We start from the raw sequence: 14,714 nt of genomic DNA, 5'->3' as shown, positions 1-14,714 counted from the left end.
GTTTTCAAAGCAAATGTTTTAATATACACCACAGTTTTAGTGTTATACACATACCACGGTACAGCAATTTACAGACAGCAAATTTAAGTTGAACGGCAATTAATTACTATTATTATTATTATTATTAGGGCCTACCATGCGAAACTATGTTACCATCCTTCATTTGTAATCTCAAGACATGACGGTTTCTCCGCCCCTTGTCTGTCACCCGCTGTAAGGAAACTGGGCGCGTGCTTTTCAAAACAAGCCAGGGCGGATCACGTGCACTGCATGGAGAGCAAAAGCGGCAGCTCGCGCACTGAACACGACATTTGTCTTCAGGTGCGCTCATGGTTGTACTGCGTCACATCTCCGTGGCGTTTAGCGCCGCTATGGCTGCGGTCGGGACCGCGCTGTTTATCACACTCAATCTTTTTTATAAAAGACGGGTATGGACACCAGAGTCAGACTACTACACATTCCGAGAGGTGAGTATGAAACGAAAGAAATAGTTTCTCTTTCTATGATGCCGCCTATCGCGCGTGACTGATAGGTAGAGACAATCGTCGAGGGAACTCTGTTAATTGAACTGTACGTACTGTATGTCTGTCACGACTCATGTGCATACAGATTATACATAAAATGTACTTTTTGAGAAATCATAGCATAGAGAAAAGTAACCCTGCTTGTCTTGTTGTAGGCTATCTTTATATAATTTCTGTTTATTTTTAATATTTCTCACTAAAACTGCAATACCTATCTGCATGAAAGACCCCACCAAAAATGTTGCAAACTAATAGTTTATTATCAAAATATTGATATTTAGAAGAGCACATACTTCCCAAGGTCATGGAATTCTCGAAAATATCATAATGTTATGTTTTCAAGCCTGGAACATATTTTAAAGTCATGGGAATTTCTATAGTGAATATAAATATTCAGTTATGCTCAGCTCTATAATATTTCAGCAGCTAGGTATTGATTTTGGAAGAGATTGCTTGCAAGTGATGTTCAGTTGTTCTTTCGAGTCGGTTCGTTTCCATTAATCAGTCAAACTGTTCTGAACGATTCATTAGGGCAAGATCATGAAATTTAATTTATTAAAAAAGTCGGAAAAAAATGGATTCATCATTTTGAATATAAAGTTGCAATAATGCAAACATTTGTTCTGTAACATTTGATTTAGAGTGCAACAGAGTAGCCAAAGTAATAGAAAGCAGGTCAGTCAGTCTGTTATTACACAACTAAGACCCTAATTAATGATGGCAAGTCTCTGACTATTTGTACATGGAATTGCATAATTCATTCCGGCAGCTTGCACTAAAATCCCAGCACTGCGCTCTGGATAAACAGACTCTGTTCTCATTTTACTCCCTTTTCTTCCATGAACACGATTATATTTAGGAGGAGGAGGAGCGCACTGAGAAGCAGGTGCTTGTTCTTGGGTTGGATGGCGCTGGTAAGAGCAGCGTTCTGCAGGGGCTGAGTGGAACAGGCTCCAGGAGGGGCTGCCGACCCACACGCGGCTTCAACTTCATCAGCCTACACACACCTGCATGCCAGCTGGACTTCTTGGAAAGTATGGATCAGTGCCAGACCACCTTGTTCACTTGCATACCTTTGTGAGGAAGAAGTACAATTAAGCATAATTTTAACTTTTACAGAAAGAATATACTTAGGTGCATACTGAATGTAATGTTTTCTATGCAAAATGTTATTAAAACAATGTACTTTGAAGTACAAAACTTTATTTTGACATTACAAAATGCACTTTTTGAAAGTATGCTCTAGTGTATTAAGAAACGTAGTTTAATGAAAGTGTCCTCTCTTAAGAACACTCACGTTGCCTTTTATTTCATTAATATTATCTGCAATTGCAGTTTTTTTTTTTTTTTTATTAACTTTTAAGATTTGAAGTACACTACTAGTACACAATTAAGTGCACATATTTCTCGTGGGATACTTTAATTCTTGCTCTACAAATAATAATGATTCAGTTAATGCCTGATTTATGATTTCCTATTTTGATGATCTTTTCCCATCAGTTGGAGGTGGTGAAGACTTGCGAATGTACTGGGTGGATTACCTAAGGAGAACACATATTTTGGTGTACGTGGTGGACTCGTCTGATAGAGGCCGGCTCCCTCAGGCCAAAGATGAGCTCCATCGATTACTTAAAGCAGACACTGATCTACCAGTGGTGGTCTTGGGAAACAAACAGGTAACCAAAGGTCCAGTTCTTTGTTTAAACTTTAACCCTGTTTGTAATGTCAGAAAGGCTTCAGATTGGTTTCCTAGATCTTTAGCCAATGTTTTTCTTAGTTTTTTTTTTTTTTAAAGTAAAGCTGCTTATAAATAAAGGTCACTTGATTTGATAGTTCATCCTATTTTGAACACCCAGCTGACTTTAATTGTAAAGACAAACACCAAATGTAACATTTCGAAATATCTTCCATTTGTGTTCAGCAGAAGGAAGTCATGCAGGTTTGGATATTTCTCTGATGATATTCATCTCTTTAAGAGTGCCAGGCTCCCTTGTTTATGTTTCAGTGTGAATCTGGACTAAAATGCTTTTTATACCTTCATCCAGGATAAGCCCGATGCTGTTAGCGTGACGGAGCTGCGTGAGGCTCTCTCACTGAGCTCAGTGGCTGATCAGAGGAAGCTTTTCCTGCTGGCTGCTCAGTCAGGATCTGACGGATTAAGCAGAACCTGCGGCCTCCAAAAGTTCCAAGACTTGCTTCTGACATTGGTATGAAACCAAGGTGCCATTTGAAGGTTGGCACTACTGTGCCAGAAAAGACTGGCAAAGGGATCTTGAGGAATGAGGGAGCATTCGATGTATTGGTTTCATCCTGGAATCATGCGAGGAGTAAGGAGCACTTATGTCATGGTAATGCTAATGTTGTGACACTGAAGGAGTTGAACAAACACTTTTTTTTCAAAATGAGTACTGTGGGCATTATTGCTGCTAGTTAAAATGTACAATATCTCACTTGTCATTATTAGGATTATTATATGCAGTATTACAAAGAGCACATTGCATATGCTTTATCTCTACATGTGGAGTCAACTTGGTGAATCGCAGAAAGAAACAGGAAATTATATTTTGCTTGAAAATGAACGGTCCTTGTCCACGTTTCCCATATCAAAATATCCTTCAATATATATATAATGTAAATTTGTTTTTAATTATTGAAAATGTAATCTTTCTCTTTGGATTTTGAGATTAACCCAATTTATCCTTGAATGCCAGATTGTGTTATTGACAGTGGATACCTCAGATAATTCTCTTTTCATAACTGCGATTCAAATGCAGAATTTGTTTTGAAGTTGCACAGCTGTACAAAAATAAGGCCTCTTCACTGTGAAATCAATATGGTCTGCTTATGCAAGTGGTTTGAATTACGATCAACAAGAGCTAGTGGTATGGAGAGAGAACCAGGCCTATATGAAATTCATCTCACATTCAGTCTCTTGAAAAATATGGCTTAACCCAGATCTAAATGAACAAATGAAAGGCCTCTATGAATGCAAATGCATTGTTTTTAGTCTTACAGTGAGGGTTTTGCAAGGCTGATTAAACAGAAATCTTACACATTTGATATTCCTGGAAAGGAACTGTATGGCTAATTATTTGATGTAACATGTATAACAGCCGCTGACAGATTCAGACTTTTTGTTCACAACCAGTCATGCGCATTTTATTTAGCATGTACATGTAGCATGTGACATTTCTAAGAATCAGTGATGAAGCAACAATGATGCCTACAGAAGCACTACTGCAGTGCAAATATGAACAAATCTCTGTAATTATTGTCTTAAACCAATGTTCTGGCTTCAGCTCTATCAACAGCATTTTTGGCATAACGCTGAAGCAGAAAATATCTGACTCGTTGGTTTTGTGTTTTATCCCCACAAAATCCTGTGGCTATACTTTTATAACATTATTTTAATAGTGCAATAATTATTTTCTTGAAAAAAAAAAAAAATGCGGTCACATTTACTTGTTTCTCTATGAAACTTTGTGGGTGAAATACAGTCATTTCATAGGAACCTGCATGAAATTTTGCGCAAGAGTGAAACATTTCCGCATGCATATTACAAGTTGGGTTTACATTTTTCCACTAATTTGGAGCATTGACCAGCAGAATGCTGCTTAGTTTAAAAAGTGACTTCTTTGTGCACTGCTTCACTACTGACTGCGAACAATGGCTCTTTTCTGCTGATAGTTTGCTAATGTGACTGCACCTTTACAGGGTTTTTGTAACAACAACATTAATATAATGTTTAATGTAAATTTATAACCATAATAACGCTCCTTATTCTTTTGAGATAGCTTAACTTGTACTGAACTGATTTTTTCTTTGTGTTGCATTGTATTGGAGAGTTGTTTTCACTCCTGTGTATTATACTTATTTACCAAAACACTTACCCATCAATAAGTCTGAATTTACAAAATGTCATTTTTATACTTGGGAAGATACTCAAGATGCTCACTAGATTCGTATACACGTCGTTTAAAAGTTAACATTAACAAGTTGTTATAGTAGAAACAAACTGTTGAAAATCTTCTCTCTGTGTATACACACTTGACAGACACTAAGGTGACATTCTGACCATCAGGTTAAGACACCAGTTCTTCGCTGTGACATCACGTAGACTTCTGAGATTGCAGAGACGCAATGAACACAGCATATTCCTGAGGATGACACCGTTTGTATAATTCCACTTTCCGTTTAATCTGCTTTGGTGTTTCCTGATAGTAGTTTTTCTCATCCCTTGCCATTGCCTGAAATGCCAATAAAACAATCATTTATGTGAATTATTTTTTGAACGTCTGGGAGGATCATTGATATATACGGCTCTCTTTTACCTTATAATCCTCATTGTGTTCCTTCACCATGTATTGAACATATTCGATTATGTCAGTGGAGCATGTGGTTCTGTCCTCACCACGGAGACTGGCCTCTACCTCCATTGCTGCAATTTAGACACCAAATCATATTATGCAGCTCATGAAAACATTTATAAATTTCGATAACAGATTTCAAAACCAGCTGAGAACCATTAGTTTTGATAGATACCTTCAATGACGTAGGGTTTCAATACACTTGTCTCTGCTGGTTTACTTTCCATATCCTGAAACATCTGTTAAATGCATTAGGTTATCATAAGCAGAAAGGATTTGTATAAATATATTGTAACAGTCATTCATGGTTAGTACTTGCCTTTTGGTTTTTAATAGGAAGCATACCCTTTGTCCCAAGTGACAGCCCCATTTCTTGTAGATTTTGCTTTACGGTTTTGTGTTCATCCCAAGCATTACGAATCTGAGGACTTCAAATCAGCCATGTTAAGCAACCCATTTTATGTCAAACTTCATAATGCACGACACTACACTTGAGCATACTTTTTAAAAATTGTTCTCATACAAATGAAGAGTTAATTTGCAAAAACAGATAACTCCGTTTTGAACAATTCTCAAAAATCAGGTTTTTTCATTGTGCATTCCAATTAAACTCAATGAAACTACGGTTGGGGTTTTTTTTTTTTTACTGTCAAAAATAACTAGAAAAAAACAGCTAACACACACAAAAACATGATAACATAAAATGTGATTTTTGAAAATTAAAAAGTAATCCGTTTTCGCAAATAAATTATTCAAATATATCTCGTTATATGTAGTTTAAGAACTGCTGTACTGCCTAATGTACAGATGTCATTTCTATTTAAACGTTTATGGCATGCATTTAAATACATTTGTAATTACGAAGATGCAATTTAAAGTTTATATATTAACATCAACACACTCCAATTAAAAGGATGTTAGTCAACAACAAAACGTGTACTTTAAAGCAGGACAAAAGATTATTAAAACATGATTTAATAAAGTGCACTTTTAAAAAAATTTATTTTTGTGTGTGATGAGAGTAACGTTACTCTCTTTAGGTACACTCTAAGTGGACATTATTGCATTAATACTATATTATCTGCAAGAATATATATAATATTATTTTAAGATTTGAAGTACACTAGTACGCATTCAATATAATTAAAGCGCACCCATTTTTTTTTTTTTTACAAAAATAGGCAGTAAAATTATTTTTCAGTAAAAAAAAAAAGCGAGAGAGCATGTATGTACTTGAACTTACCATTCTATGTGCGGTTTTTCCTTTCTTCTTATCTTCTTTTTCAGATTCTTTTTGTTTTTACTGTAATTATACTTACTACGATTACGAGATTTCTTTGTTTTACCCATTATTGTATAACACCAGTTAAAAACTGTCTTGACTCTTTAACACGCGTGTTTGAGGACTGGAAGTAGCGACTTCTTCTCCGAGGAGAAAACAAATCGACATAATTCTACATCGCCACCTGTTGGAAAGAAGTGTACAGTACGTAATTGTTCACAACAAAAAACAGACGGGTTTTGTCAGTGATAGTGAAATAATTAGGTGTAATCGCTAACAGAAAATGCGTGTCAATAGAGCTAAGATCATTAAACAGGTTGTTCAGGCTTGAATTTAGGTTACACTCAGGGCAGTATTTAGTAATAGCACGTTTTATATTCAGATGTAACTTTGAAACACACTTCATACTTCACGTCGTACCAAAAATATGTTTGTTGTTGTTGTTGATGATGATGATGATTATTAAATTTATATTTAGATTATTAGCTTTTAATAATCAGTGTAACAGTTTTACCTCTAGATGGTGTTATAAGCTAAGTATTGTTTTATTTTGTTTGCATTGATCATCTGCAGTTCATGGTATGTGCATCTGTTTATCATCAAAGAAAAGACATGACAGACATTGAGAAATAGACAGCGATTTTATGCGGGACTCGTAAACATTATAGCATTTTACAAAAAAAAAACAAGTACAAAGGGGTAGATTGTGACAACGAAACCTACTATGGCGAAGACCTGCTGGTCATGAATATTAAACAGATCACGTGATGTTTTTATAAATAGTTTGATTTTTTTACTACACAAAGCAAATGTACAAACATTTTCAGGACAACAATAATGACTGTTACAGTTACTGTAAATATTACTATTTATAAAATAAAAATAAATAAATGCATTCATACAAAAATGAAAACATTATTTTATCCGTGATAAATAAATGATTTGTTACTATGATCTGTTACTATAATAACAAATGACAGACGTTAGATTAAATGACTAGGTCATTCGTAAAGGCTTAAAGAAATAAGAGCACAAATCAGATAAGAATTATACAGAGATATTAATAAGAAGCACTACCTAATGTCAGCATTATCTTATAAATATTCATGAGCTAAGCTTGGGCCATAGCAGAGCCGGGACGCTCGAGGTTGGTTACCAAGCAACGTCAGCGTGTCTCATTAATATGCATGAGCTCAGGCTTTGCCGTAGTAGGCTCTACGATCGACGTAAGTCTGAAGCTTCTGGGCGGGGAATCAGAGGAGCGAAACGGCAGAGCGGAGAGTCATTCAGGGTTAATAATATTCCGCCGTGGGGGGGAGCGGGGGAGGACACACACAGACACACATAAACTGCCAACCCGGCGACGAGGTTGGGCCTGCGGTGCCTGCCTGCAACCCAGGAAACATGGAGCTCGAGAATATCGTGGCCAACACCGTTCTGCTGAAAGCGAGAGAAGGTAAGACATGACAGCTCGTCTGATCATTGTCACTGATCCTCAAACGCCGTGCTATCTGTCTCAAAACGATGGGGGATTCCCCCAAAGGAAGTTAGGCCAAAAATGACTAGAGCAATGCAATAAATGCATGCTTTATGATGCTCTTTTATTTACGAATCACTGGATCAAACCTGAGGATTACACGTTGATTATGGTGTGTTGCTCGCAGCTTGCTTTGTTTTGTTCCTAACCTTGAGCAAAAAAAAAAAAAAAAAGATGGACCTGTCAATCAAAAAAATCATATCTGCGTTTCTGTCAAAACCTTGTTTAGATTTTACTTTTTTTGTGAACAGTCTAAGTTTCTATATAAAGGAGAAGCGGTAGTCAGTGTTATATATTGACAACAGTCATTTAGTGCCTGTGTGCTGGAGATAAGCGCCTGAATTAACTGAACCTCTGATTTACAAAAGTGTTTTATTTTTTAAAATTGTAAACTACCTACTAGATGGTGAGACATCATTGTCAAAAACTGTCTAGTAGGGAGTTTCAGTTGTTTGTCATTTTGTCGGCAGGTGTATTTCTCAAACATGAGGGAATCCTGCTTATTTTCTTTCGTCCGTGTTCGAACGTTCTTGGGCGGCACACTTGGGCTGCTGCATTTGTTGTAGTATACTTACTGAGTACTTACTGAAAATTTACTATAAGGTCCATACAAGATCGTAGTGGCTATAGTTAATGTTAAGTAAAATTATACAGCCTCCTTCAAACAGTGTAAGAGGCATGTATATGTTTTTGTAAGCGTACACTAGTTTCAAATCACACTAAAAGCAGTTATTAACTGCGTACTACATGTAATGCATTGCATATTACTGTTGTTAACAGTTCTCAAGACTTTTTAAAATTTTGAAAGCTAGTTTCAGTTTAGTCACTGCTGTATGATTGCTTAACACGTTGTCTCTTCCCGTTTTAAGATGACATTTAACATCAGCATATCTAGTAGGGAGGGTTGTATATTTACATTGCACTTTATACATTTTTATTTTATATAGGGAAACATGTCAGCATCTTATTAAGTTGTGAAGAATCTCAGGAATTTTTCAACATTCTAATGATTACTGCGATCTTGCTGTAATTTTGGATTCTATCTCAGTCTGTAAAAACAAACAAAGTAATTGACCGAAATGCACTTTATTTGTTGCAATTTTGCTCCATTTAAAGCTGAAGTCAGTAACTTTTTTTTGGTTATAAATGATTCAAAATCAGTTTTTGGGCAAGTACATAACCAGCCAGTGTTCAAAACAGTACGTTTGTAATAATTCTCTCTAATTTTAGTGGTACTGGTAGGTTTTCGCAGGAAGCATGCTGCTGTTCATCTTTGTGTCATTACGTCACGTCAGTAAACATAAAGAAGGAGTCCCAGCTAGTAGGCTATATCGAACATGAGGATGCTTGAGGTGGAGGATCACTAACAGCCTTTTCTCACAGCAGCTGGAATAATTACATTTATAATTTTGATGGCAGATTGTAATCCAGAAAGTTTCATATGACAATCATCAGTGACAACTAGAAATTCACCAGTAGTCTACAGGTAACGCTAATACACACTAAATACACCTTAGTCACGCAGTGCTGATGTTGTTAATATTAACATTTTGAGAACAAAGTATAACAATAATAATAATTTGCATGGTTTGATGTGATGTGATAGTAGCTAAGCGATCGTTAGATTCATCACCATTTGTAGCGCAATGTATTGTAATGCTTTTTTTCTCAGTTGGTCAGAACAAAAGTGGCAGACATGTTACTTGTTCAGATGACATTTTTCCGGTAAAAATTCTAATTTGGGTTATACTTCCAAGACCTAGAATCTGTGCTTCCGAAGTACAGTAAATATCCACACTGGTGCGGTGACTGACAGCCACATATAGCATACTCCTCAAAACATTACATTCATGATTCATCCGAGCTGAGGAGCCATGCCAATGCACAACCCATGTAAAGATGGTAATTCTGCAAATAATTGCAGGTTTCAAATAGAGATGCCGACTAAGAGGCACTTCATCTTTAAAGTGCATGAAGGTGCAGTCACAACAAAATTTTCCTATTTGAAATCCTGTCATCCTGACTGACTGTGAGTTTTTGCGTGAAGGCAAAAAGTTCCTCACACAGATTTTGCTATGTTAAAGTTGGTCATGAAAGCTACATGGTTTGAAAGTGTTTAAAAATGTTCACTAATCTGGCTGCACATTAAATGTCAACAGATATTTAACTGCTTGTGTTTGTTCCATTTTATTCTCTTCACACCCTTTCTCCTAACAACACGACAGGCGGTAGTCATGCGTTGTTGTTTTTTTTTTTTTACGATGGAAATGTTTCATGTCACAATCCTGTCAGGGATTTATAAGGCTTGTTCCATTTTTTTCTCGGAAGAGCTCTTTCAGCAGAACAAGGAAGATGAGTGTTTGCCATCAGTTTTATATGATCTGTTCTATATTTTCGTGGTGATTTATATTGTGAATAATTTGATGAAAGTGGGGCCTTTTTGTTGCTGTGCTGGAGGCAAGTTTTGCACACAGTGAATGAAACCCCCTCACCTCTGCACTGATGCTGCATAGACGATACATTTCTTAAGCCATTTGCATCTTGGCAACTTCCCACAAAGATAATGCCGGGGGTTTGCTACTGTACCCGTACCATCAAAATCTCTTAACTGCAAAGCATTTGTTTGAATTGCAAATAGCACATCATGGTGTTAGCTTCCTGCTAGCTCCCACTCCTACCTGACTTTAGGTATTAATAGGCCTTTATCACATTTCCAAGTTTGAAAAGCGGAAGATGCAAATATAAAAGAACCTCCGCTGCAGCCTCTATCAATGGTTCTGCCCATAGTACGGGATTGTTGCGGATTATTTATGTAGAATTCAGCACATATACGTCCTCTAAAGACACCAATCTCAGTTTACAACAATTAATTGAGTATTATGAAATGAAGGAATATGTTGTTACGATATCCCGATGCGTATTTCGTGACTTAAACAGGAGTGCGCGAGGCATACTGTATGTGTACAAGCAGTTCTTCGCAGTCTGATCACCTTATTTCATTACAGAACAGCGAGAAAACTATACAAACAGCATATCACATTAATAAGCATTAGAATTAGCAAAAGCTCAAAACACAAATTATGACTAAAGGCTGTATAGAAGGATTAAATTAAAGGTTTTGGACAAACTTAATTAAACAATGCTCACATTTTTTCACGCGCTGACTTTATAATGCAATCCTCTATAATTGCATCAAATTGAAGTTGTTCAAATAAAGAAATATTTCCAGCCCATAGATGATAATTAAAAATAAGTTTGATCATCTTAATCGAGTTATTCTCCGTGATTGCGCGCAACGATTGAATATCATTATACTGTGAACAAGAGCAGGAAGTTAATCACAATAAATATAATTCAAAATTAAATCAGTCCGAGTATTCCTCTGGAAGTAACTTGAGCTGTGCTCGTCATTAATCTGACTGGCAACACTGGCAGCGCTGACCGTCGCGTCGCTCAGATAGGCTCATGACACATTAAAAAGAAGGATGACATGATACATGGTATGGAATCGGTATAAATACGCAGTTTTAACATTGACGTTTATTGCGTCAATGTTCAACTAAACTAAATTAGTTTAATTTTCTTAACAAAACTGGCGTCTGTCCATTGACAATACTGCAGGCAGAAATTCCTTTACGCTACTAATCGGAGCCGGATGTGACGACACGCGGACTGTGATAAAGGCCTATTATTCTTGAGTTATATCTTTGAGGTAAGTTGAGGTACAATGCCTGGGCTTGCACAGCAGATTTCGATTATGTAAGCTAATGAGGATTCACAGCTGGGCTCATCTAGTGTCTCTCATGTGGGAAAGTCTTTGTTGTAACATACTGTCGTATTTTGAACTCTTATCGGATTGCAGTCACAAGCTTCTCCTGTACATTTGTAGTCATTGGATCTTCCACCCTCTCTTCCTATCCCATTAGCGTTGAATCTATTCCTCAAATCCCCTCATAGCCTAGCAACAATGCAAACACCTTGGCTGCAGCTTTCTCAAGAGTCCTCTCCATTCCCAGCGAGTGTGTCCCGCGCGCAGCATCTCTTCCTGACCTTTCCCCGCGCAGTCTGTTGACAAGCGCATCAGGCCCAGCACCGGGGCCAGTCATTCTAATCCGGGAGCCCGAGCTGTCCTGATGACGTTAGCTTGGACTGGTGCGGTCCAGTGGGACATTCTCATGGCATTAGCGTGATTCTTTTCCTGAATTCAATCCAGGGAAGTATTATATACGATTTGGACATAGATAAATAACAAAGACTACATCTTAAGGCAGCTCGTGTTAGACTGGAATATGTCAATATGAAATTGAAAACATTTTGAGCATTTTATCACTGATAGCCATGTGTTTGTTGCCCTTTAGAAAGTGTGTCTTCCGTTCTTGGCAGAGTTTGTCATTGATACAAACACTTTACATGGCAGCAATTTAATATGATAGACATTTTGCCTAAAATCAGGTTTATTTACTCCAGCCTCTTAAAGAGCCCTCATGATGGCATCCGAACTGTAATACAGTATGTAATGTAAAAAAGTAATAATCACAAATGGCTTAAAGTAACAATCAAGTTAGTGTGCTTTAAGGAGCCATATGTATTTTAATGTATATATCATAAAACATACTGCACTGTACATCATTATACTGTAGTTATCAAATCTACACATTGTATGTTTTTTTTTAAGAAATATATATATATATATATATATATATATATATATAACATTTTAGCAAGTGTTTTTAATGGGTTTTACATCATGATGTGTGAGTAGGTTTATTGAGTGTCATTACCAGAATAGTCTGTATTTAAGAATTTTAATCTCAGAAACAGTCAATTTCTTTTTATTTCCAGTTCAAAGCTAACTGGTTTGTTAGCCAGACTGAAGCTTCTCTTAAAAGGGAGAGATCACACAATATCAAACATCCATGCTATCACACATCATACAGAATCCACTTGATAAATCTGATAAATGTTTTAACATTGATGAAACAGTTTAAAGAAGTCTTATTTTTCAAGCTTTCGAAAGTGCCTTAATTAAACAATCACCTGTATATTACTTACATTATAGGATGATATAAACGTATTCATATTCCATTCTGTCTGCCAAAGCCCACCTGTGTTAAAATAGTAATCTAATAGCATTTTAGAGCCTGTATGCAGTTCCTGTCTCTAATTTGATCTTTGCTCGATTCCTTTGCAGGAGGGGGTGGGAACAGAAAAGGCAAGAGCAAGAAATGGAAACAGATGCTTCAGTTCCCTCACATAAGCCTGTGCGAGGAGTTCCGTCAAACTATAGGTACACATCTTTTGCTTACATCACACGTGTCATATATGTGCTGATATAGAAGTCACTCATGTCATATGAGCAAATGTAGAAACACTATTCATTCATTTAGAAAAAAGGTTATTTCTGCAATTATTAGATTCTTGGTCATTTTCATGGGGTCCTATTATACCTCTTTTTACAAGATATACTATAAATCGCAAGTATCCCTAGAATGTGTCTGTGAATTTTCAACTCAAAATACTTCAAGGATCATTTATTATACCATGCTGTAAATGCCTCTGTTTAGGTGGAAGCTTGGGCTGCCAGTCTAATAGCTGACTAAACGTTAGATAATAATAATAATAATTCATTACATTTCTAAGCACTCAAAGCGCTCTACATTGTGAGGGGTGGTGTCTCCTCGTCCACCACCATTAGATGATAAGAAGAGGCTTATTTGACCAACAGTTTATTAGTCGGTTTGTTGCAGGAAAAAAAATGTCAATGTCTGTGACAGACAAATTATTAACGGTTGGTCCTTGAGATAATTACAGCACATTGGGGCTGGAATTCGCTTATCATCTCAAGTATGGCTTATTTGAAACTGAAACATTTAATACCAACTTTACTTGGCCGTTCGCACCTAACGTTAATGATAAATATGCACTAGTAGGCACATATCCAAGTGATTGTGTGGAAGCTATTAGTGTGCGACGTAACCAGTTACCCCTGACCGTACCGAACGTACCAAACCGAGTCGTGACACCACTGTGTCGTATTGGACTGAACCATGAATTTTGGCCGTCCCCAAAGTGTATGTGTACAGTACACATGTGATCGCAAAAGGAAGTTATTACAAACACTCGATGGTGGTTTACAGTGAGTTTTGAGTTAAAGTGTACTAATAATCTCATAAATTGTCTTATGTAGCATGCTGCTAATGTTAGCTCTAATGCACCTGCAGAACAGGTCCAATTCTTCTTCATAATGCATTTTATCATAATACTTCATGCAAGGTCGCAAGAAAATGTTTTGTTGTATTTATTTAGAAATACTTTTGATAATAGTTGGGTAAATGTGTACTGGGATTAAAGCAATGTGGTTTGGTAAACGTTTTATTGTCAGTATAAACGCTGATAATGGCTGAATAAAAACAAAAGAATAATAAGGATTATGTCTCATACTTTGCGGAGATGTGAAAGGTTCTGTTTCCTTAAACTAGTTTGTCATGCATTCCTTTATTTCAACACATTTACAGGTAAATCCTAGTATTTTAAATTTGCGATTAATCGTGATTATTCACAGTCCAGGAAAGTCAAGCTTCAGCTCAATATTGTCAATAATGTGCAGCACAGTATGAGTATTGTTACCCTGCTGAAAAAACAAACAATAGAAACCATCACAGAAATTCTTATAGTTTCCATAAAAACCATTACAAAATTCCTTTTTGTTTTGGGCATTATTCCAATAAGAATTACTGTTGTAACTGTTGCCACCTGCTAGATTACATCCCACTAATAGAATGCATTAAATACCAGTAGACACCATTATAGTTTACATTAAAACCAATACAATTCACATTATAACCTTAAATCCATTACATTTTCTAATGTGTTTTGGGAGGGGTTCTACTGTTTTTTTTGTTTGTTTTTTCTGCAGGGAAGATTATAATGGTATTACTACTTTTACAGAATTACTGAATTTCACAGGGAATATTTGTTTATTTTTTTTATAAATAAAGAAATGT

At 36.4% G+C, this 14,714-nt stretch overlaps 3 protein-coding genes across 4 annotated transcripts in view; 2 read left to right on the top strand and 1 right to left on the bottom strand.

The window, feature by feature from the left end:
- Positions 1 to 244: 244 nt before the first annotated feature.
- Positions 245 to 4,806, top strand: arl10 (ADP-ribosylation factor-like 10). Its single transcript, XM_079405384.1, has 4 exons — positions 245 to 467; positions 1,384 to 1,558; positions 2,025 to 2,200; positions 2,570 to 4,806. The coding sequence occupies exons 1-4, from the start codon at positions 330 to 332 to the stop codon at positions 2,735 to 2,737; spliced, it is 657 nt and encodes a 218-aa protein (XP_079261510.1). The 5' UTR covers positions 245 to 329; the 3' UTR covers positions 2,738 to 4,806.
- Positions 3,664 to 6,317, bottom strand: LOC306862538 (nucleolar protein 16-like). 2 transcript variants are annotated; one of them, XM_079405385.1, is made up of 5 exons: positions 6,135 to 6,317; positions 5,211 to 5,319; positions 5,067 to 5,130; positions 4,856 to 4,962; positions 3,664 to 4,771 (listed from the first exon to the last, which is right to left on the bottom strand). In XM_079405385.1, the coding sequence occupies exons 1-5, from the start codon at positions 6,239 to 6,241 to the stop codon at positions 4,634 to 4,636; spliced, it is 525 nt and encodes a 174-aa protein (XP_079261511.1). In that variant the 5' UTR covers positions 6,242 to 6,317; the 3' UTR covers positions 3,664 to 4,633. The 2 variants fall into 2 exon arrangements, with proteins under 2 accessions (XP_079261511.1, XP_079261512.1); XM_079405386.1 differs by having other exon boundaries at positions 5,067 to 5,121.
- A 1,090-nt stretch (positions 6,318 to 7,407) lies between these two features.
- The window catches only part of LOC306862902 (G protein-coupled receptor kinase 6-like), a 32,091-nt gene continuing 24,784 nt past the window's right edge, over positions 7,408 to 14,714 (top strand). The window contains exons 1-2 of the mRNA XM_079405978.1: positions 7,408 to 7,629; positions 12,902 to 12,997. Coding sequence (XP_079262104.1) covers positions 7,578 to 7,629; positions 12,902 to 12,997 — 148 coding nt within the window. The 5' untranslated portion in view covers positions 7,408 to 7,577. The remainder of the gene's footprint in view (positions 7,630 to 12,901; positions 12,998 to 14,714) is intronic.

This window comes from Barbus barbus (genome assembly GCF_936440315.1).
Source record: "Barbus barbus genome assembly, chromosome: 43".
Taxonomy (NCBI): Eukaryota; Metazoa; Chordata; class Actinopteri; order Cypriniformes; family Cyprinidae; genus Barbus; species Barbus barbus.
Note: the sequence above shows the minus strand (reverse complement) of the source record. Positions and strands in the feature narration are given on the sequence as shown.